Genomic DNA, 23,811 nt, shown 5'->3' with positions numbered 1-23,811 from the left:
TCGCTGGCTTTGAATGGCAAGGAAAGCAGTCCTCGGCATTGCGTGGCAAAGCAATGTGCCCGCAAGTCTTTCGCAGTGCGAACACTGGTCAGTGTCGTGAATGGCGCCCCTCCTGTGCCTCCACACACCCACGGAGTCTGCGTAGGCACACTGAGCATTCATACCCGGGTACTTTTGCTTTGCTGGACCACCGCTGCACATCTTTATCTTGTCAGTAGTCTCTACCATATGCTCGAAGTCTTCGAGGGTAGTCGTTTGTCCTTCAAGGTCGATTGCGTTCAGATTGCAGTTTAGTATAAATGCCTCAAATATTTCCCGTGAAGGCCTTCTGTGAAATAGATGCACTTCATTACAGAAAGAACTGTCTTCGCTTAAAAAAACTTGCGTGTTGCGGGGGGGGGCAGCACCCAGCTATTTGATTTTGAAAATTTCCTACCTTGTAGTGGCCCCATGAAGGCAGAAGCTTGACTATTTGTGGATGCAAAAAGAGTTCCTGCGAAAGCGAATTTTGATCTGTGCACAGGGGGCGTGTATTGTCGTTCTGAGCAGTGGGCCCACTCAAACTATTCGCTTTACTTAATAGAGCTCTGCCAGGATGCCAACTGAAAGACTCTTCTCAAAGGCAAGGCTGAGAATTTTCATTATGACACGTGTCTGGAGAAGGGAAGGTGTAGGTGTAGACAAATTGATCTCCTCCTGTCCTTTCGCATCGGCGTCTTCTGGTTCCTCCTGGCATTCAGCGTCATTGAGGACATTGTGTTCACTGAAGTACCTGTCAAAAGTAAGGTGCATCTCGAAGTATTGCACACGTATTTTGCCCTTAGCTTTAAGCGGTCGCTGTCTTTTAGGAATTTTTGTCTCCACTGGTGCAGTAGCTGCGAATCAGGTGGTGCCGCGCAGAGTGAAAACTTCTCCCATCCTTTGCCAAACTCAGATTTACAGCCGGTAACAAAACACTGTTTGCTGTCCTGTTGCTCCGTCTCTTCACACACAAGTATCAAGATACCTTGTTCTGTCAGGCATGTATAAACATGCTGCAGACATGGCAAACAAAGCAAGGACCATGAAAATTGAAACATAAAAGAACCATTGCTTCCGCGCAAACATTCATGCATGAAAAACAAGTATGCCTGTAGTGCCTTCTTGTGCAGTATTATTTTTCGTCTGTTTCCTCTAAAAACATGTAAAAATGTCTCACATACGTGCAGAAAAGGTGGTACCACGTGTTTATTTGTGCTTTTATTTGTGCATATATATATATTTTTTTTGGATTTCTGTCAAACTGAGATAGCTGAGGGCGCGAGTTTCTAGCAGACGACACGCTCTATGTTCGCTGCACTGCCCGTTCAGTGTCACTGTTGCCCTTCTCCACTCTGCGCATGCGTACCTGGAAGCAAGCTTGTGGAATGATCTCCGTGCGCCTCAGCAGAAGGCACTACGTGATGAGGGTAGTTGGCGGAAAGAGGAAGGTAAGGAAAAAGCATGTGTGAAAGCCTGACAAGGAGTGGAGGGAGAGAGCAGAGGTAGCTAGGCCCCCCGCATCGGCATTGCACGGTTTCGCCCGAGCGAATGCGTTGCACGGCATTGGAGTTGGTGCTCCTGTTTATCTTGCTCCATCCTATGGTGTTCGGCTGCTAAGCACAAGGTTGTGGGATCGAATCCCCACTGCGGCAGCTGCATTTCGATAAAGACAAATTGTGAAAACACCCGCATACTTAGATTTATGTGCACGTTAAGGAAGCTTTGGTGGGCCAAATTATTCTGGAGTCCCCCACTACAGCGTGCCTCAATCAAATCATGGTTTTGGCACATAAAACACTATAATCTTTTTCTTTTCTTGAAGTTTCTTTCAACCTACTCTAATTTTGGCCTTCAACAACCTTTAAATTCCTGAATCATCTTTGCTCTTATGGGCAAAGTACCAATTGTAAGCCTACACATTCTAGTTCTTTTCTACAACATTCTCTAAATTTTGTTACAGCTTGAAAGTCTGAAGAACAAAGTTAGGAAACTTGAGGAGGTGAGTTTTTGCTTTGATCTGGTGTGTAATTGTTACCAATTCATATTCAACCATCACTGACATTTTATGCCTGAATTTAGGAGAAGGAACACTGGATGCTGGAATGGCAGCTGTTGCAAGCGAAGTACGAGAGGCAGGCTAAAGTAAGATCCTTGTTTTTGTTCTTTTCTTCGCAGCCAGAGGAACCCCCCTGATTACTAAGGCATTTATTACTGTTTCCAAATGTTCAGTGAATGATGTAGGCCTCTGGTCAGGTTAAACTTTTGCATTTGGGTGGTGTTAACCTAAGAAACATTGTAAAAAATGCATCTTTTAGTACTGTAAGTGCTTAAAAATGGTTTATCTGGTAATTAATCAACAAAGACATAGGGAAAAGTTATTGATGCATAAAAAACTGTTCTTCATATCCCACGTAAAATAAAATACCATATCTTGACATGTACGCTCTTGGTTCTTTACATTTACAGGAAGTTTAGCCATAATAACTGAAAGGTACTATCGCTTAATAATTTATCTTACAGCATGCACATTGATAAAATGGGCAAGTTGGTGTTTTTGGAAACTGTTTATGGAGACATGAACTATGCAATGCCCCTTCATGCATATAACCAATCAGTTATACTACTATGAACACACTCACGCTTGAACATGCTTGCACGTTGTTCAGTACTTGTATGCTGATGACAGCAATAACAAGAGTGAATGACTACTATTCATTTACTCCAAGTATTTCAGGCAGGATTCCCCCTCCCGACTAATAAAAGATAATGCTTTTGAGCCACTCTATTCATGAAAAAAAAAAAAAATCTCCGCAGGTTTGATTTCTTTTTCAGCTCCTGACTAACAAACTTGCTGTTGACCCCAACCATTACTTGTCAACACTGGCAATGAGACACAGACAACATGCTAAGTTGCATTCCCTTAAGGTACATGCATGCTAGTGGAAAAACGCGCGCCATGGGAGCAGCCTTGCGGCAGCCCTTTCGTGGCTTTCTGCAGTTGTGACAGACTTTTTTGTAGCCTTAACCCGTTGCCAACATTTGTCAGGCCACCACAGACAGTCACCCTCATTGAGGAAAAAGGGCCACGAAAAGTCATGACCGACTTTTCATGGCTTTCCACGGTGGCAAGCGAGCCACAAATGCAAGAGACCAGTGAGAATGGCCCCTTCAGTGACATGCACGCAGGAAACTGGTGTCATGTGAACCTACCAGACCACTCAATTCGTACTCGCATCTGGTGTCAGCCAGACTGTTTGTCTCGCACTATCGTCTGCTCTGGGTCGCGTGTGTTTTGGTTTGCTTGGGTTGGTCTCGTTCGCACTTGTTTGGATTGTCATGGTTTGTGATTGTTCTTACAATGATAAGTCTAAACCGAGATGTCCTGATGGAAAGGCTTTTGGAGACAGTGCATCACATCCGGTTCTGTATGACAAGTTGGACGATGAATACAAGGATGCAGAGGCGATACCCAGTACCTCATTCTCCTTGTCTTTTGAATGTGGCGACGCCACAACAGAAGAGAGCACAGCAACGTTATTATGATTAGTGGAAATGATGTCATCTTCATAAGACATAACTCGCATTAAGGACGAAGGATGAAGAATGTAAACACAGCACCAATCTTTCAGCAGATGAAGGAAAAAGCGTGCAACATCTCTCACCTACATGCAGAGTAAAACAGAGGACGCAAAACTTTCATGCTGTCACATGACTGCCCCAGCGGCTCGCTGCCAGTTCGTGTGGCTGGTCTGCTGCAGCTGCATTGGAATGCCGGTGGCGCACGGCACACATTTTTCTGCTAGGGTGTCGTACACACCTTTACACTGTACGCACCAGAAACCAGTGCGTTTGAGAACCCTTTCTTTCCAGGAATGATAACAGAGTGGAACAGCAATAGCAGGGACACTTCGGCTCGTTGGTGGAAGTTCATACTCGACATACAGCAGCGTTAACATAGACGAGGAAAAAGAAACAAGGTTCACAAAATGAGCTAACTACATCTGCAAAGTTTAGTCAAGATCTGGGGCTTAACCAGCCCATGTTCAAGTCTCACTGACATTTCATACCTGAATTTAAGAAAAGGTCAACATACAATTCTAAACTAAATCTCAAATTTTAGTTGAGTGTCGATGCTTGTATGGTGAACATTGCTTATTTGTCCTCGTGTTAGTGCTGCTGTAGGCCAAGAGTGAAACAGACTAAAAAATATACCACGTATTCACATTGTGTAACCTGCCTGCAATGAAGGTCAAAAGCGTGGCAGTTTGGGCGAGTTGGTATGTCATGACTGTTTTAGGCTTGTAGCGCAGCTCAGGAAGAGCAAAAAGGAAGGAGGTGAGGGTAATCAAAGGGAACGGAAAACAGAGTGAGCGCTGTTTTCTGTTTCCTTTGATTACCCCCACCTCCTTCCTTTTTGCTCTTCCTGAGCTGCGCTACAAGCCTAAAACTGCCTGCAATATTGTCCGTTTTCTTTCTCTTTTCATGCCTGCCCTGCTTGGGCCAACCTGATGCCCGCAGTATTAATAAATAAAAAATGAAATAAATAATTAAATTTCATTTCACTGATTCCTCCTAGGTACTTGTCTACGATGTGTACTATATGCCATGCTTGAGACAAGCTACCGAAGTAGTACTTCTTTTCTGCAGCCTTAGTAATTTCTCTGATGGTTTTACCTGAACATTCGTCACAACAGTAAAGGTGTTAAAGCTTGCACTCATCCACGCATGTCATTATTTATAATCTTTCTGCGATGTGCTCCTGCATAAATGTTTGCCTTTGGAGCAAGGTGTAAATAATGCGCTGCATTTCATATCTTTTGCCCTCATTGTCTATTCACACACAGTAGTGCGCTGACCATCTATTATTCTGAATTATGTATACTTCACATTTATTTTGCTTGTTTTTGCAGGACATGCTACCAGTGTCTGGGCAGCTGCTAAACAAAGGCGAAGGTCGGTGCTCCTGCTTGACAACTTGTTTCCTGTTCCTGTTAGTGAGAGACAATTGTTTGTGTCACAGGTGATGGTCATGACGGCGAAGTGATAGTAGAACACTTCAAGGCACGCATAAAGGAGATGATTTGGCAGAACCAGCTGGCTGACAGCAAGGCTGTCTACTACTATTCGGAGGCAAGTTACTGAATTCACTTGTTCTTTTTTGCTACCAGTGAAACTACTTTCAACTCAAGGGATGATTGAATATCCGCTCATCCTTTAGCAAAAAGGTTTGGCTTGTGGGGGCGGCCGCCGCTTTGGTTTCCTCCAAGCAAATAACTGGGGAAATCGGAACTGCTCCGAACTGTTTTGAATTTGTGACATTTAAAAGTTATGGTTATGCTCTAGTTAAGCTAGGAAGTGCATTTTTCAATTAGTGCCTCATTCTATTATCTTTCACAAGGATTGCAAACACTTAGTAACAGTAAAAAAACCAAAAAATAAATTGAGCACGGAGCTTGCAACTTTGAAAATTTTCAGTAAAGCAGACATCTAAATTCCGTGAACTGCTTCTATAAAAAATACATTTGAGATAAGCATGGTTGAAAAAAAAGCTTCACCTGAAGCCACTTCAGAGTTTTCTATCAAAAGATACGTGCAATAGAGAATCACTTTTACTAATCAACTCCTGAAATAATTTGGATGAAGATAGTTGCATTCAACAGAAAAAGTGGAGTTCTAGCAACTGTTACTAGAACAGCAATTCACTGTTTATTTAGAACCTTTCTTGTTTTTGTTTATTTAGATGCTTTTATTTAGAACCTAAATTTTAAAAGTAAATCGATCAGAATTGGAAAAATTGGAAAATCGCTTAGAAAAAGTAAGAAATTTTAAGGAACTCTAAGGTCAAATAATAAGCCAAGCTAAAGTGATATATTAAAGCTCTAGAACATCTAAGGCATCAATATTATTGCAAAGAGAGCTTTAGTAATAGAGAAATTGAGGTAAATGCATGACACGATTTTCAACTCCCCTGTAACATTCAGGAACTAGCCCGATGGCGTAGGCACTCCTCATTATAATGCTGTCACTGGTACTCAACAATTCATAATAAAAAGATCATTGCATTATCTGACGGAAGAAACTTGCTGTCGACCCCAGCCAGTACCAGTCAACACTGTCAATGATACAAGGCCATGTTCCCTTGCACTGTACTGCGCCAGAAACCAATATGTTTAAGGACTCTTTCTTTTTGAGAATGATAACAGAGTGGAACAGCAGTACTATGGAAACTTGGGCTAGTTGGTGGAAGCTCATGCTTAGAATACAGCGGCCATGACACACACGATGGCAAGGAAACAAGGTTCACAAAATGACCCAACTAAATCTAAAAATTTAGTCGTGATCTGGTGCTTAACCAGCCCATGTTGAAGTCTCACTGATGTTTTATACCTGAATTTGACTGGTCAGCGCATTATTCTAAACCAAATCGCAAGGTTTAGTTGAGCGTCAGTGCTTCTCTTCTCCAGTTCTATCCGATTTTTTATGAAAATGAACTCATTAGTGTACCCTTGGCAACGACAAAGGCATTCGAAAGGTTTCATTTTCACATGACTGCACCACCCCTACTTTCGTATTTCAGTAGTTTCGTTATTGCTCAGTACTGTGCTGGTTTTGCTGTCTCGCGAAATTTCCACGAACTGCAAGTGGCAGATAATGCCAAGTTCATGGGATGTCACGGGATGCCTGAATGGTCTATTGCACTTGACCAAGAGCAACTGCAGCTGTGAATCCAATCCTCTGTCTTGGCTCGGTGTCTCCATGGCCGCACGTTTGCGTTCTGCACAAGAAACCATAGCTTTGCCTCTCGGACGCTGTTTTATTTACCAACAGCAGTAAAGAGCAGTGATGGCATATGCAGCGTCATCACTCCCCACTCAAGGGCAGACGATTCGAACTGCACTAAATGTATGGGGATCATTCAGACGCAATTTTATCTTGAACTAGGTGAGTCTTTTCTTGGCACAAAACAAGCACTACAAGGTTTCTGGATTGGTATTTTAACATACCATGTTGTCTTAATATTTTCCTTTAGTGTTCCTTTAATCAAGAAGTTTACAACTGCACAGCTTGACATCAAAACCAGAAACAGGCACTGCAGTTCTGTAAACTGCGTGTACAGTAAAACCTTGTTATAACGAAACGTGATATAACCAACTAATGGATATAACAAATCAATCGTGATTCCCCTTGAGATTCCAGTAGATGCCCATGTGTTGAAAACTTTGTTTTAACGATGTGAAAATTTCCTTGCAATGGGTATAATGAGCCTTTTTTAGAGGGCAGCTCTTTGGCGCCCATTCCTGTGTTTCACGGCGCCGTCGTGCCTCGCCATAACCAGCTTCGTAGCTGGGGCCAGCGCGCTGCTCTAGCTGCGTGCACTCCTGGCGCCATCTCTTGCTCACGGCGCGAGCCTTCCTCTCTTCGCTCCTACACCAATGCCACCCATGTGCGGCAGCAATCAGAGCGCTGGCTCGGTGGCGGCTGATCTCGATGATGTGCTGCTGCCCAAGCCGAGACGCATAGCCGCCACAGTTCGCCACTGCGTGTACCCCTTCTCCCCCTTCTCTCTTCCGTAGCCGCGACTGCGTGAGAGCGCGCGGTGTTCTCCGGTTGTCGAAGCACCAGCTCGGTATCAGCAAATCACAGTGCATGCTTCCCAAGCCAGAATGCAAAGCCACCTTCAGTTGACTCGCTAGCAGTGTCAGTGGCATCAGTCAATCGCTGCCATCTCTTTGCCATGCAATGTTCCTATGTACCTACCCGCTACCTTCCGCAACGTCCCGGTAAATAAGGCAGTTGCGCCAAGCTATGCTCTGTTTCTGGTGGCTGGTGGAAAATGTTCTGCACCAGACGGATTGTCCAAGGCTCACAGATGGTTTTTATTATAATATAATCTGTCTGCCTATATAAGTAGTTTATTCTCAGCCAGTTCTTTCTGAGCCATGAGCGAGGCAATCGGTTGAAGTTCTTCGTCTGCCACTGCTGCTGAACGAGCTGCCTGAGCAGAAGCCCAACACCGTCATTGCCAGAATCCAGAAGTGCGCTACGCCGAACCAGGCATTGGTGCAGCACGTCTGTTTTTCTGACCACAAAGCTTCCTTCATAACAATCAAGAACTGGGAATGGAGTGCTTCTTGAAAAATGAATATGTGTGAAGAATAAAAAGCTGTCTGTAACTGTACATACATGTCTTGCACGAATTCTTTGCCTCAATATAGAGGAAGACATAGAGGAAGAGAGGATATAGAGGAAGACAAATTTAGCCTGGTACTTGCAAACAAACATGCAGCCTTAGAACAGACAGATGATGATGGTGACATAGAGGCAATGAATGAAACCGTAATGAGGCTGGCTTCAGAGGCAGCAATTGAAGTGGGAGGCAAGGCACCAAGGCAACCAGTGGGCAAGCTCTCCCAAGTAACAAAGGACCTAATAAAGGAACGTCAAAGAATGAAAGTGTCCAACTCAAGAGATAAGATAGAATTCGCGGAACTGTCAAAACTTATCAACTAGGCGAAAATAAGTGATATTCAAAATTATAACGTGAGAAAGACTGAAGAAGCCGTAAAAAATGGATGCAGCCTGAAATCAGTGAGAAGGAAGCTTGACATAGGACAAACCAAGATGTATGCATTGAAAGATTAGCAGAATAATATCATCAGCAATCTCTAAGGTATAATAAACGCAGCGGAAGAATTCTATACTGACCTGTGCAGTACCCAAAAGACTCGAGAGTACGTCATTCGAAACAATAATGGACAGGATACAGAAACTCCTCCTATGATTAGAGATGAGGTGAGAAGGGCCTTGCAAGATATGAAACGAGGAATAGCAGCAGGAGAAGATGGAATAACAGTTGATGTAGTCAAAGATGGAGGAGACATAATGCTAGAAAAACTGGCGGCTCTCCATACAAAGTGTCTATCGACTACATGAGTCCCCGAAAACTGGAAGAATGCAAACATTATACTAATCCACAAGAAGGGAGATGTTAAAGAGCTGGAATATTATAGGCCAATCAGCTTACTCCCAGTATTATATAAAATATTTACGAAAATAATCTCCAATAGAATAAGGGCAGCACTGGACTTTAGTCATTCAAGGGAACAAGCTGGCTTCAGGAAGGGATACTTTACAATGGATCACATCCATGTCATTAATCAGGTTATCAAGAAATCCGCAGAGTACAATAAGCCTCTCTTTATTGCTTTCATAGATTACGAAAAAGCATTTGATTCAGTAGAAATATTAGCAGTCATAGAGGCATCGTGTAATCAAGGAGTACAGACCGCTTATGTAAATGCCCTGAAAAATATCTACAGAAATTCCACAGCCACCCTAATTCTACACAAAAAAAGCAGGAAGATACCTATAAAAAAGGGGGTCAGACAAGGAGACACAATCTCGCCAATGCTATTCACTGCGTGCTTCAAAGAAGTATTCAAGCTATTAAACTGGAAAGGTTTAGGAGTAAGAATTGACGGCGAATACCTCAGCAGCCTTCGGTTTGCCGATGACATTGTTCTATTCAGCAACACTGCAAACAAGTTGCAACGAATGATTGAGGACTTTAACAGGGAGAGTGTAAGAGTGGGGTTGAAGATTAATATGCAGAAGACAAAGATAATGATGAACAACTGGGCAAGAGAACAAGAGTTCAGGATCGTAAGTCAGCCTCTAGATTCTGTGAAAGAGTATGTTTACCTAGGTCAGCTAATCACAGGGAACCCTGGCCATGAGAAGAAAATTCACAGAAGAATAAAAAATGGGTTGGATTGCATACGGCAGACATTGTGAGCTCCTGACTGGAAGCTTACCGTTATCATTGAAAAGAAAGGCATACAATCAGTGCATTTTACCTGTGCTGACATATGGGGCCGAGACTTGGAGACTGAGAGGAGGAGGAGGAACTTTATTATTGCAGAAACTGTTCCGCGGTTTATTCCTGGGTGGTTCCCTCTGACAGGGCTCCACTGGCGATCGCGGCTCGCCGGGCCTGGTTGAGGGTCGCCACTTGGCTTCCCAGGTCCAGTTCGGAGAGTCTCGCCTCCCAAGAAAGAAGCTTGAGAACAAGTTAAGGACCGCGCAAAGGGCAATGGAACGAAGAATGCTAGGCATAACTTTAGGAGACAGAAAGACAGTGGTTTAGATCAGAGAGCAAACAGGTATAGACGATATTCTAAATGACATTAAGAGAAAGAAGTGGCACTGGGCAGGTCATGTGATGCGCAGATTAGATAACCGTTGGACTATTAGGGTGACAGAATGGGTACCAAGAGAAGGGAAGCATAGTAGAGGACAGCAGAAGACTAGGTGGTGCTACCAAATTAGGAAATTTGTGTGTGCTAGTTGGAATTGGTTGGTGCAGGACAGGGGTAATTGGAGATCGCAGGGAGAGGCCTTCGTCCTGCAGTGGACATAAAATAGGCGGCTGCTGCTGCCGCCGCCGCCGCCGCCGCCGCCGCCGCTACCGCTGCTGCTGCTGCTATCCTCTCTTGCTTGCTAATTGTGGATAGAACTGGATAGTGGCTATAACAAACTAATGGTTATAAGTAAGTAATTACAACCCCCTTTCAACTTCGTTATAATGAGGTTTTACTGTATTAGAATATCAAAACGAATGGTTTAATGCTTTAGTTAAGTTTGCATACATATTCTTGCTTTCTTGAGTGATGCAAACACTATTGTTGTCATCTTTAACCTATTTACCATAATAAATCTTCGTAGGCCCGCACTTTCCTTCACATGATGCAGGCTTATCATGAGGCAGCCTGATGGCTCACTGAAGCCTCAAACTACCGTATTTTCCTGCGTAATGAAGTCTTTTCCCCAATATACTGAAGCAAAGTTGAAGGGTGCATTCATTATGTGGGCAAATTTCATGGAGACATTTGCAAAACAGTAAAAATTGAAAAGTAAGACGGTAATGATTTGGAACATGCATAAGGTAACCTATCTTTGCAGTAAAAATACATGTATACCATTTGCAACCGAAACTTCACTTCGCATCGAAACCACTAGATCTTCCGTTCAGGTCGCAAGCCGCTTCATCTACATCGTGGTTCCACCATAGAATAAAGAACAAATGTCTCAGCCATGCGAAGTCGGCGCAGCCTAGGCCAATCGCATGCGGGGAAACTGAATGCGCACTCCAAACAGCGATCTCCAATCGCACCCCAGCTCGTCCTCGCAGCCGCTTCCGGCTGTCTGCTGTTATCGCAAGCATCATGTTGAAGCGAGCACTTGTTTTGACAAGCATGCTGTGTGCATCTCTTTCCTCGACTGTCCTGATCATCGGCATGTCAAAGTTTATCAGTGTTCGGCCAAGGTTTTCGTTTTGTGAGCAGATAAACTTCATGTGCTGCAGCAGGTGTATAACTCGACTTAAGGCCCAACACACACACATCAAAACCCAAGGCAGGCAGAAAAGCAAGCCGTAGACATGCGGATTCGATACTACACCCAATTATGACCACTATGCCAATCAAGTTTTGGTAGCCCCTTCTTCACTTGGACCCTCCTGTGCGCCGCGCCTGGCCACGCATCCCACATGTGACCTACCCTATTACATCAGCGTAAAGTGCGTAAACTGCATATGTTGCAGAGTCCTAATTGCATTTTGCGCCTTTGCGCCAGCATGGGCAGAAAGGATGCGTTAAGCATTAAGTGCGCTTGCTTTAAACACGTGAGCAAGAGTCAAAGATTGTTGTCTCTCCTTGATGAAATGAGCGCTACGAAGACGCGGACGAAAGAACAACATGTACGACAGACCGCGTCTTCGTAGCGCTCGTAACCGCGTCCGCGTCTTCGTAGCGCTCATTTCATCAAGTATGCATAACCAACTCACCCACATCAAGCTTCTGGTAGTCTCTCCAAAAGACTACAGTATGGCGTTCGATCGTGGGTCTGCACAATAGCAAAGTTGGGGGTGCATGTATTATGCGAGTGCGTCTATTATGCGAGTAAATATGGTACATTCAGACTAGTAAAACATGTCATTGGGCTAGTTGATGCATTCTATTTAAGAAAAAGCCAGCCAAAAAGAGATGCACGTAGGAAGCATACAAGAAGACAAGAAAGAGGCTGAACTACCAAAACTGTATGTTTCCTGTGCACATTATTTTTTTGCTGGTTTTTTCTTAGATACATTCGGACTGCTGTGCAGTATAATGGAACCACTAGTGGCTGACTACGAATACTTTTGTTCAGTCGTGCTCATCACTTCTGCTGCCCTTGTCATCTGATGAGCTTGTCTCATCAGCATTCTCCCAAAGCTGGTCCTCCCCCCAGCCGAGTATTTTTGTATGCCATTCCTGTCACCTTGAAGCTCTTGATGACGGTCTCAAACGAAGCCACATGCCAAGTGTTTAAAATCCATGCCCATTCTTTTTGTAGCGATGCCCTCTTACTGCACCTGAAAGCGCTATGAAGCCTATATACCTGCTAAACAACATACTGCAGCGCAGCCACTACTGTTTAAGCACGCTGAATCTCTGCCAAGTGATTACAATCTAGCAGGATACGATAATGATGCCATTATCTCAGGACGGTAACTAGTTCCATCTAGTAGTGGCATGCAGAAATTAACCAGCATACATGTGCGCCCTCCCTGAACCTAACGGCGCCTCAGACAGCATGCAGGCATCCTAGGGATGAGTAATGTTTCGTTCGTTCTCCGTCCTCGCTTCACCGTTGGAACTTGAAGCTTCTCGGACGATGATCGGCAGTTGTTGATCAAACGCAGGCAGGAAACGATGAGGTCAGATGTCAGAATATTTATACGTAAACTTTTCTATATACCGTATATACTCGTGTAAGGGCCGCCCTCGTGTAAGGGCCGCACCCCAACTTTGAAAGCGGATATTTCGAAAAAAAAAAAACAAAAGTTCAAAATGTCCCGCCAGAAAAGTGTAGTTAGTTCATTTACAGCCAGATGGCGCTGCACGCTTTTCCGCTTTTATTCTACTTCCGCCGACGCGCCGACCACGCTGTTGACAGCGCGCCGCCATATTTGCCTTGTGCGGCCTCTTTGTTGGCATCGTTCCTAGCATCGTGTCGATACGTTGGCAGCGCGACTTCAGATCGGTGTCGTCGGTGTCACTTTGTTGGTTGTAGTGAACCCTGCAGAAGCCAGCGCACGTGACGGACGATGGGCCGGCATCTGAGATCATTCACTGCAGCATTTAAGCTGCAAGTGATTGACTATGCCGAGGAGCACGGGAAGCGGGAAGCTGGACGAAAGTACGACGTCGATGAGAAGCGCGTGCGTTACTGGATGAATCAGAAAGATGCCCTCGCCGCTACTAACAGGAGCCGAAAGGCGTTTCGCGGGAAAAAGTGCAAGTACCCGCAACTCGAAAGCGAGCTCGTCAACTACGTCGTCGACACACGAAGGGACGGCTACGCCGTATCGACTGACATGATACGCGTCAAAGCCCTCAGCATCGCTCGCCACATGGAAATACCCCCGGCACAATTCAAGGCAAGTCGGGGCTGGGCTACGCGGTTTATGAACCGTAACCAGCTTTCTATTCGGCGCCGAACGACGATTTGCCAAAAACTGCCGCGCGAGTACGAAGACCACGTCATTAAGTTTCATCGCTTCGTGAATGCTCTCAGGAGGGAGCATGAATACGACCTGTCCCAAATTGGGAATGCGGACCAGACACCTGTGTGGTTCGATGCACCGGAAAGCACCACAGTGGATTTAAAAGGTGCGAAAAGTGTGTCTGTGCGCACGACTGGTGCAGAACGCCAAAGGTGCACTGTGATGTTGTGCATCACGGCAGACGGCAGGAGGCTTCCGCCGTACGTCGTATTTAAAAGGAAGACTCTCCCAAAAGAGAAGTTCCCTCAGGGAATCGTCGTACGTGCGCAAGAGAAGGGCTGGATGTCCGAGGAACTGGTCGTTGACTGGATTAAGACCGTCTGGGCAAACAGACCTGGAGGGCTGTTACAACGGAAAGCCCTCCTTGTTTTGGACAGCTTTAGGGGCCACTTGACCGACCGCGTCAAGAACCGAGTTGCCGCAACTCGTACGGACTTGGCCGTCATTCCCGGTGGCCTGACGAGTGTGCTGCAGCCGCTCGACGTATGCGTCAACAGACCATTCAAAGTGGAATTTCGCCGATGTTACTCTGAATGGATGGCTGGAGGCGTCCACGAGAAGACCCCTACAGGACGGCTGAAGCGGGCGTCGCTCCAACAGGTGTGTGAATGGATTTTGAATGCGTGGCGTGCCATGTCAGTAGAAGTAGTTGCTAAAAGCTTCAAGGTAACGGGAATTTCGAACTCCATGAACGGCACCGAAGATGACCGTCTCTGGGAAGACGCGGACGCCGAGGCGAGCTCCTCCGAGAACGAGGACAGCGAAATGGAATCCGAATAAAAACATTTCTGGCATGTCATTTGTGACTCTTGCACTCTGCTACTGTTGCATAAACAGTACAGACCTTTGGCCTGTACTGCCTGTACTAAATCGGCCTGATTCGTGTAAGGGCCGCACCTAGCAAAATTTTCGAAGAAAAAGTGCGGCCCTTACACGAGTATATACGGTACATGACAGGTAAAACAAATGCATTACAAATTTGAACAATTGAGAAACAAAGTCTCACTATTCGACTGTCTCAATGACTGTTAGAGCCCAGACTCGTTTTAACGTACATAGTGCGGAGGCTCACTGATCTATCAGCAATCCTGATTTCAGCCAAGTCTGAGGGACAGCATGTCGTCCCGATTTTTATAGCCCAAATATACAACGAAAAAAAGGCGGTAGGGCCGTTGGCCCGTCCCACAGGTTCAGTTGCCAATCAGAGTCAACCGTTTGTTAAGCCACAACCCACAGGGATAGGCTTACTCTCAAAAATAAACATATTGGAAAACAAAGCTCTTTTCCTTCTTCGCCAAAACTCCGTTGCCCTCTCATTTCTCCGTAGTTAGTGACGGGCTCAGCAAAACACGCCAGGCCCGAACAAGTTATCGCTAGACCGTTTCAAATCCCAACGGCGTCTAGGCCGCAAATGTCTCGGAAGCAGGGGCATCGACACCACGAAGTGCTGCTGTACTCAAAGTTTGGCCGTGTGGGAGACGGATGGCCCTCCTTGTCCTTCAAACTTATTGTCTACAAGACAAAGTTCTCCGAGTGCGTGTTTCCAAGACGCCGTCGTCCGACTGCACTCTTTACGTGTGTACCGCATTCCTACAGCGTGCACGGTAAGCTGGCCTTCGACACCACACAGGCGGTCGCACCCAACAACAAGGCTGGCGATTGCGTTCCGGACGCGTAGAAGATTAGGTCCATGCTCACTGCATGCGGCACGGTGTCAGAGTTGCTAAGTCCTTCTTAACCTCGGCGGCGCCTCCAATTAGTCAGGCACTCGGGCGCCAGACCCACAATACCTTGTACAGCGGTCCGTTTCAAGGCTGGTCTGTGTGACCGTCGGCGGAGTGCCAACACCGTGCGCACAATACCGACTTCCCGGAATCGGCACTCGCCCGCCTGGCACCTGCCGCGACGCGTCACCCAACCCCGCGCGTTGCCTGTGATCCCACATAACACAGCAACTGTCGCCCCGCTGACATGGGGGGAAGTGAACCCCCTCTCTATACACAAAGCATGAGGCCGATTCGTGACACTTAAGAACACGAACAATCAGAGCGACCTTACACGTCCCTCCTAAAGAGTATACTGGGCTCACAATGTTCCCAGCTATACTACAAGAGCCAAAGGGCGCTGTATCGTAAGATTTAGGCTCTGAAGGTTCCGTCGTCAAAGAAAATTGACATATGCTGCCCAACACGGGTGCTGCGGAGTCCGTAAGGAACAGGAAAATGAACTGAAAGGACCACGGAAAAAAAAAACAATTTTCTCACAGCGATAAAAGAAAAGGGCGAAAGCTCAACACATTCATGACAGTGAGCTTGCAAAAGAAACACTCATGTATGTACAGGAACACTCCAACGCACTGCACGGCACAACAGCAGCAAAGTAACATATGCAGGTTATATACATAGTATGTCCACAGTCTTATAACCCTCACACACATAGACGACAACAGCCACAGAAAGTTCCACCAAGGCTGAACTGTCCCACGCACACATCCTTCGGGTGAACGGGAACATTCACGCCTGTCCCAGCTGGCATGGCTGTTTCTGTCTATCCTTTCTTTTCTGCTCTTTACTCGATTGGCTCCCATGAACGATTCGAGAGCCTTGACAATGCATCAGCAATGGCGTTACATGTTCCTTTCCGGTGACGCACCGTTACATTGTAGCGCTGTAGTGAAAGCGCCCATCTTGCTAACTTGGCCCCCTGTGGGGTGCTGGTTGTCAAATATGACAATGGGTTATGATCAGAGACAACATTCACCACTGCTCCGTAAAGCCAGTAGTCAAATTTCTTGAGTGCCCAAATAATAGCAAAGGCTTCTCTCTCTATATGTCGGGTTAAAGCGATGGCTAGCAAAAGCGATCGGCTTTTCTTTTCCGTCCGCTGACATTTGAGCTAAACAGGCACCGGCCGCCGTCGCTGACGCATCAGTGAATAGCCAGTACGGCTGATGAGGCTCAGGCGTGTTCATGGCGACAGCCTGACAGAGAGCCAATTTCAGACTTTCGAACGCGCACTGCGCATCTTCCGACCATGGAATTGAATTAGGAGCCCCTCGCCTTGTCAAAGCTGTAAGCGGGCTCGCCACGTCGGCGTAGTTCTCTCTCAGAGTTGAGGGCACCGCAATATCACCCATCCAAGTTTGCTGCAATATTGATAGGGACCCACTTGGGTTTCTACCGTACCATAGCCTGAACGGCGCCACCCCGGTGGTATCATGCGGCACTTCGTGATACGCCCACAGAACAAATGGAATCAGCTTGTCCCACTTTCTTCGGTCCCGTTCCATTACATGATACAACATAGTTTTGAGCACTCTGTTCCATCTCTCAAACACTCCGTTGCCCTCAGGGTGTTCGGCAATGGAGAACCTGGGTGAACAGCCCAGTTTTTCTAACATTAACTGCGTCAGTTGAGATTCAAAGCTCGTGCCTTGGTCTGAACAGATCGTTTCCGGCACTCCAGTACGACTGAAAATTTCCAGTAAAGCCTCGCATGTGGCCCTCGCTGTCAGTGATCGGAGCGGCACTGCCTCATTGCGTCTTTCTTCTGGCAGGACCAGTTGTCTCACTTTGACTCCCGCTAAGGAATCCCAATGGTACAAAAGTCCGTCTGACACGAACATGCCAGCTTTGCCGTTTCTCGCATCATTCCAGGTCTTTTTCAGGCTTTCATCGGCAAGCTGAGCAGCTCGAAATCCCTCCCGCTGACTGGGCACCCCATTGACATCTTGTATCAAACTATTCCCTTGCAATTTAGGGATTTCATTTGTCGTTTCTTCGCAACTTAGACCGCAGTCTGGCTCAGTGTTATCCACCATTTCGATTGATCGGACCCCTACGGAATTGGTTACCCGCGGAATATTTTCCTCTCCAAACTCCTCTTTTTCCTGTGCCTGTAGTAGTTCCCAATCTTCCTTTGACAGCAGACAGTCAACCCCGTTTGCAAGTTCGTCTGTAACCGCGCACACCAGATCGATCCTCTGCGGTTGTATCACAGCCCCCGGGCGATGCATGCCTATGGGCAGCATAGCTAGGTTAGCTCAAAAGGTGTTTCCGACTACCGACTCAAGTCTTACTGTTCGTGATGACTCCTGTAAACCGATGGGCAACATACTTTGACGGACTACCGTTATCTCACTACCTGTGTCCAACACAGCTTCTGTTGCTACATCCCCGCACATGATAGGGATAAGGTCCAGCTTTGACCTCCCTGAACTAGCATTTTGAGCTAAGACTTGTACTCTAGCGCTTAGCACCCTTTCTTGCTCTGGTGGAGGTTCTTCACTTACAACAGCAACCTTCTGTACCCTTTGTTTTTGCACATTCGGCGCCTTCCCCTGCGGTTCTTTATCTGACGCTTTTGGGCAGTCTCTGGCTAGGTGACCCTGTACATGACACACGTGGCATTTTAAATTTGTCCTCTGTGGGCTAGCTAGTTTTGCGTGCTGCAGCAGTGATGCTGTCGCGGCTGGCTTAGTTGCTCGTCCTTTCCCTTTAGCTTGCTCGAAAGTCTCGAGCACTTTCGCCACCTCCACTGGCTTAGACCAATCTTCGCCCTCCCGCAAAAGAACATATTCAAGGGCTTCTGAGCTTAGACTAGCTTTCATACGGTCAGCGACCATAAGCTCCGTCATAGCTTCTTTGGTGTTTGCATTGCGAGATTGCAGGTAATAGGCCAAATAAGTTCTCGCGCGGGACGCGAGCTGAGCCCAAGTTTCCTCCTTTCGTTTAGATGCCTTTTCAAACCTCTCCAAGTATTTAGCAGGCGTGAGCTTAGGTTCATCTAATACTGCCTTCTTTACAGTCTCATAATCTGTACATTCCTCGTCATTAAGGCCACGCAACAGATAACGAACCCACTCGGCCAGCGCAGGCATGATCAAATGTACACGGCTGTGTGCCGGTACTTGAAAAGATGAAAGCAACTTTTCAACCTCCTCAAACCATATCGGAACGTCAGCGTCACACGGCAACCGGTATGCCTTAAGCACATTAGCACATTGCGCTATTCCATCCGTGATGTCACGGTGGCGATCACTTCCTTCCGACACTGAAGGCGGCCTGCCCGACTGCTCAAGCTCCACTCTCCGTAGAGCAATGCGCTCGCACTCTAGCTGTAGGCGCACCTTTTCCAGCTCCAGCTCCAGGCGTCTCACCGCCATGGCCTCTGGATCTGTCGTGCTCGGAGCCTGCGAAGCGCTTTGCGTCTCACTATCCATTTCAGTATCCGACGTCTCAGACTCGGTCTCTCCGATGCGTTATAGTTCCTGCCGTCTCTGACCCTCTCTTTGTTCAGATGCCGTATCAATGTTTACGTTAGCCTCACTCGCATTTGCTGTTCTGCGCGTGAACACCATTAACCCCACTGAACAACAGCCATGCCAACCTAGACAAAACGCAAGGAATCCCGCTCACCCGTTGCTGCTGGGGGCGCTGCCTGACGCCCTTGTCCAGATGAATTGCAACCCTTGCGGAATTCGCTGGTGGCCCTCTGATTCCTTGAGCCTGGCTCGCTGCTCGTTGCTCGTTGTGGGGCTTGCCGATCCTGTCGTGCTGCGCCAGTAATGTTTCGTTCGTTCTCCGTCCTCGCTTCACCGTTGGAACTTGAAGCTTCTCGGACGATGATCGGCAGTTGTTGATCAAACGCAGGCAGGAAACGATGAGGTCAGATGTACAAGAAATATTTATACGTAAACTTTTCTATATACATGACAGGTAAAACAAATACATTACAAATTTGAACAATTGAGAAACAAAGTCTCACTATTTGACTGTCTCAATGACTGTTAGAGCCCAGACTCGTTTTAACGTACATAGTGCGGAGGCTCACTGATCTATCAGCAATCCTGATTTCAGCCAAGTCTGAGGGACAGCATGTCGTCCCGATTTTTATAGCCCAAATATACAAAGAAAAAAAGGCGGTAGGGCCGTTGGCCCGTCCCACAGGTTCAGTTGCCAATCAGAGTCAACTGTTTGTTAAGCCACAACCCACAGGGATAGGCTTACTCTCAAAAATAAACATATTGGAAAACAAAGCTCTTTTCCTTCTTCGCCAAAACTCCGTTGCCCTCTCATTTCTCCGTAGTTAGTGACGGGCTCAGCAAAACACGCCAGGCCCGAACAAGTTATCGCTAGACCGTTTCAAATCCCAACGGCGTTTAGGCCGCAAATGTCTCGGAAGCAGGGGCATCGACACCACGAAGTGCCGCTGTACTCAAAGTTTGGCCGTGTGGGAGACGGATGGCCCTCCTTGTCCTTCAAACTTATTGTCTACAAGACAAAGTTCTCCGAGTGCGTGTTTCCAAGACGCCGTCGTCCGAATGCACTCTTTACGTGTGCACCGCATTCCTACAGCGTGCACGGTAAGCTGGCCTTCAACACCACACAGGCGGTCGCACCCAACAACAAGGCTGGCAATTGCGTCCCGGACGCGTAGAAGATTAGGTCCATGCTCACTGCATGCGGCACGGGGTCAGAGTTGCTAAGTCCTTCTTAACCTCGGCGGCGCCTCCAATTAGTCAGGCACTCGGGCGCCAGACCCACAATACCTTGTACAGCGGTCCGTTTCAAGGCTGGTCTGTGTGACCGTCGGCGGAGTGCCAACACCGTGCGCACAATACCGACTTCCCGGAATCGGCACTCGCCCGCCTGGCGCCTGCCGCGACGCATCACCCAACCCCGCACGTTGCCTGTGACCCCACATAACACAGCAACTGTCGCCCCGCTGCCATGGGGGGAAGTGAACCCCCTCTCTATACACAAAGCACGAGGCCGATTCGTGACACTTAAGAACACGAACAATCAGAGCGACCTTACAGAATGTTCATTGGATCTTGCTATTGGGACATTGGTGACACTAGCACTTTCTTGTCCACGCCTATAGCCATCGATAGCCCACTATCGATAGTCTCAACTTTAAATCTTGCCACACTTGGAGTGCTCTCTGACAGCTAGTGCCATCCAGCACATAAAAAAGGAACTATTTTTCTAGTTTTGCTTTTATGTTTGGTTTTTTTTTTGCCATGGGGGGAATCTTTAAAGTGCCTTTTAGTCAGCTGTGATGAGCGGTCATAGCTTCCGACATGTCGACATCGCCCTCAGCTGCCCTTCAGAAATGGTGAATTTCGACAGATTCTAATGAGTCTGCGATGAGTTCCGATGACTTTTCAATGGCAGTAGCAAAGATTCCTTGACATGGGGGGAATAAATGGAGGCCTATTTCATCAACACGAAACATCTGTGTCACCGATACATCTGTGGCTTTATGTAGCACTAAATGAGAGTTTCTGCACTGTATGTTTGGATAGTGATGGAAACTTTAAGTATTGTGCGCAAACGTACGTGTGCACATGGCCACCTTCTCCTATAAATGTGACACTGTCTGCTTTCAATAAACTAGTTGCAAGTGACGCTCCTTCCTGTCCTAAAGCTTTTTTCTGCCCTTGGTTGTTTCCTAACTTCGCCAAATAAGATAAACCAACTATCCCAGCAACAAGTATTGATATGTTAATCACTTGTTTGTTGATGCTACCTTGTGGCTTTCCAAGCCTGTAATGTGTCATGCAGCGTCGCTGTGAAAGTTTCAAGGATTTCTTGTTGCGACTGCTTGCAATACAATATGTCATGAAAGTTTCAATGATTTATTATTGCAACTGCTTGTGATACAGTATGTCAATTAGTAACTACAGCAAAAGTTAACGAAATGATCCCTACATCATTTACAAGTATAACTCAACGCAAACAGAATTTAGTATAAAAACAGCTTGCAAGTATAAAAACTAGTATAAAAACAGCAACTGTACCCACCCCTTATGTAATACCCCTAGCAAAGGGGTCTTTAAGGAAATAAAACTGAACTGAAAACTGAAAACAATTGGCTTCCACTTTCGACACCAACTGGATAGCGTAAGCAATGACCCTTTCAAATCCGCCTTTTCTTTGGGCTAGGAGGACCACTGGCTCTTGCTGTCAAAATGCTGGCATGAGGAGTCGCCGCATCTGCAGTGAGCGAAGCGAGCTTTATACTATCGCTTCAACGCTAACTGAGCGGCAAGAAAATGCATGCAAAACTGCAAGCCATCGGTCCACCTAGACTGTACCCCCAAAGCAGGTTACGTTCAAGATAAGGCCCGCACGACAGCTTGCAGCCGGAGTACAACACCCCCCTCCGACCTCTCACTAGTGCCATGCATGCTATGGAAGGTGGCGCACACCCCCTCCCCCTTTCTTCCTTTGCACATGTGAGATTGAGCCACCATCACCGTCACACTGTTGCACACTTTCACTCGCACACACACAACGTACAGCATGCGAGGACGATGTTATCGCGAGACGAACTCGGTATGTTCAAATCACAAGTGAAACCTGCATCAACTGCTTGAGGATGTCAACCTAGTGCGTCTCCACTTACCTTCCTCTTCTGCAACGCTTCGCCTGGTTTCTCCTTCCTCACTTCACTTAATGTCACCTAGACTTTCCCCTTGGTTGCGTTCCTTTGCCGTGCGCTGAAAGTGCTCTTTCATACGTTTGCTAGCTCAGAGCCTGCATCGATGACCTGTGAGGTTGCAGATACCTGCTTGAACTCCCTAGTGAATATTTTCCAGCAGCACGAACGCACAGAAAGATTTTTAAGGTCATTAATTGAGATGACATTGTTTGTGACTGCTCGCCGATTTGCACAGAAGCACCAAACATTTTCCCCAGAAAGAAAGGGCTTGATGCAGATCCCACTATAAAATATGTGGGCAACAAATACTTGTGAACAAAGAACACAAATTCCTAGTTGTTATACTTGATTCCAGGCTTACTTTCATTCCACACATAAAATATCTTAAAGTAATATGTATAAAAACAATGAACTTACTTAAAATCATATCCCACACAACATGGGGTAGTGACAGAAAGTGTTTATTGAATCATTACGGGAGCTTAATTCGATCACAATTGAACTATGGTGCCATGGTATATCACTCTGCCGCCCCAAGTGTGCTAAAGATGTTAGATCCCGTCCACCATCTGGGTATCGGTCTGGCCACTGGCGCATTTAGAACAACTGTCGAAAGTCTATACATAGAGTTAGATGAGTAGTCCCTTTATTTTCAGAGAACATACATCAGCTTCACTTATTTTGTCAAACTGCACTCTAATCAGGAACATCCGCATTCCATAACCGTTAACGATTTGGCATGTTCAACCCTTTTTCGTAATAGACCCTCTATAAGACAACCTTGTGAAAACAAAATACACTATACTGATGGGCGACTTCAATGCCAAGGTAGGCAAGAAGCAGGCTGGAGACGAGGCATTATGAAACTTGGAGACAAGGCAGTGGGGTAATATGGCATAGGCACTAGGAATAGCAGGGAAGAGTTATTAGTAGAGTTTGCAGAACAGAATAATATGCGGATAATGAATGCTTTCTTCCGCAAGCAGGATAGCCGAAAGTGGACGTGGAGGAGCCCGAACGACGAGACTAGAAATGAAATAGACCTCATACTCTGTGCTAACCCTGGCATCATTCAAGATGTGGATGTGCTCGGCAAGGTGCGCTGCAGTGACCATAGGATGGTAAGAACTCGAATCAGCCTAGACTTGAGGAGGGAACGGAAGAAACTGGTACATAAGAAGTCGATCAGTGAGTTAGTGGTAAGAGGGAAAATAGAGGAATTCCGGATCAAACTACAGAACAGGTATTCGGCTTTAACTCAGGAAAAGGACCTTAGTGTTGCAGATATGAATGATAATCTTATGGACATCATTAAGGAGTGTGCAATGGAAGTTGGCGGTAACTCTGTTGGACAGGATACCAGTAAGCTATCGGAGGAGACGAAAGATCTGATCAAGAAACGCCAATGTATGAAAGCCTCTAACTCTACAGCCAGAATAGAACTGGCAGAACTTTCGAAGTTAATCAATAAGCGTAAGACAGCTGACATAAGGAAGTATAATATGGATAAAATTGAACATGCTCTCAGAAACTGAGGAAGCCTAAAAACAGTGAAGAAGAAACTAGGAATTGGCAAGAATCAGATGTATGCGTTAAGAGACGAAGCCGGCAATATCATTACTAATATGGATGAAATCGTTCAAGTAGCTGAGGAGTTCTATAGAGATTTATACAGTACCAGTGGCACCCACGACGATAATGGAAGAGAGTGTAGTCTAGAGGAATTCGAAACACCA

General features: G+C 46.3%; 1 protein-coding gene across 5 annotated transcripts in view; it reads left to right on the top strand.

Annotated features, from left to right (window-relative positions):
- The window catches only part of LOC135918021 (protein phosphatase 1 regulatory subunit 21-like), a 247,346-nt gene that overhangs the window by 145,771 nt on the left and 77,764 nt on the right, over positions 1-23,811 (top strand). For 4 of the 5 annotated variants that reach the window (XM_065451684.2, XM_065451685.2, XM_065451687.2 and 1 more), the window contains 4 exons: positions 1,982-2,020; positions 2,101-2,163; positions 4,932-4,974; positions 5,042-5,151. In XM_065451684.2, the coding sequence (XP_065307756.1) occupies positions 1,982-2,020; positions 2,101-2,163; positions 4,932-4,974; positions 5,042-5,151 (255 nt within the window). The remainder of the gene's footprint in view (positions 1-1,981; positions 2,021-2,100; positions 2,164-4,931; positions 4,975-5,041; positions 5,152-23,811) is intronic. The other variant, XM_065451686.2, reaches the window with a different exon arrangement.

The sequence above is a fragment of the Dermacentor albipictus genome, chromosome 7 (genome assembly GCF_038994185.2).
Source record: "Dermacentor albipictus isolate Rhodes 1998 colony chromosome 7, USDA_Dalb.pri_finalv2, whole genome shotgun sequence".
Lineage (NCBI taxonomy): Eukaryota > Metazoa > Arthropoda > Arachnida > Ixodida > Ixodidae > Dermacentor > Dermacentor albipictus.
Note: the sequence above shows the minus strand (reverse complement) of the source record. Positions and strands in the feature narration are given on the sequence as shown.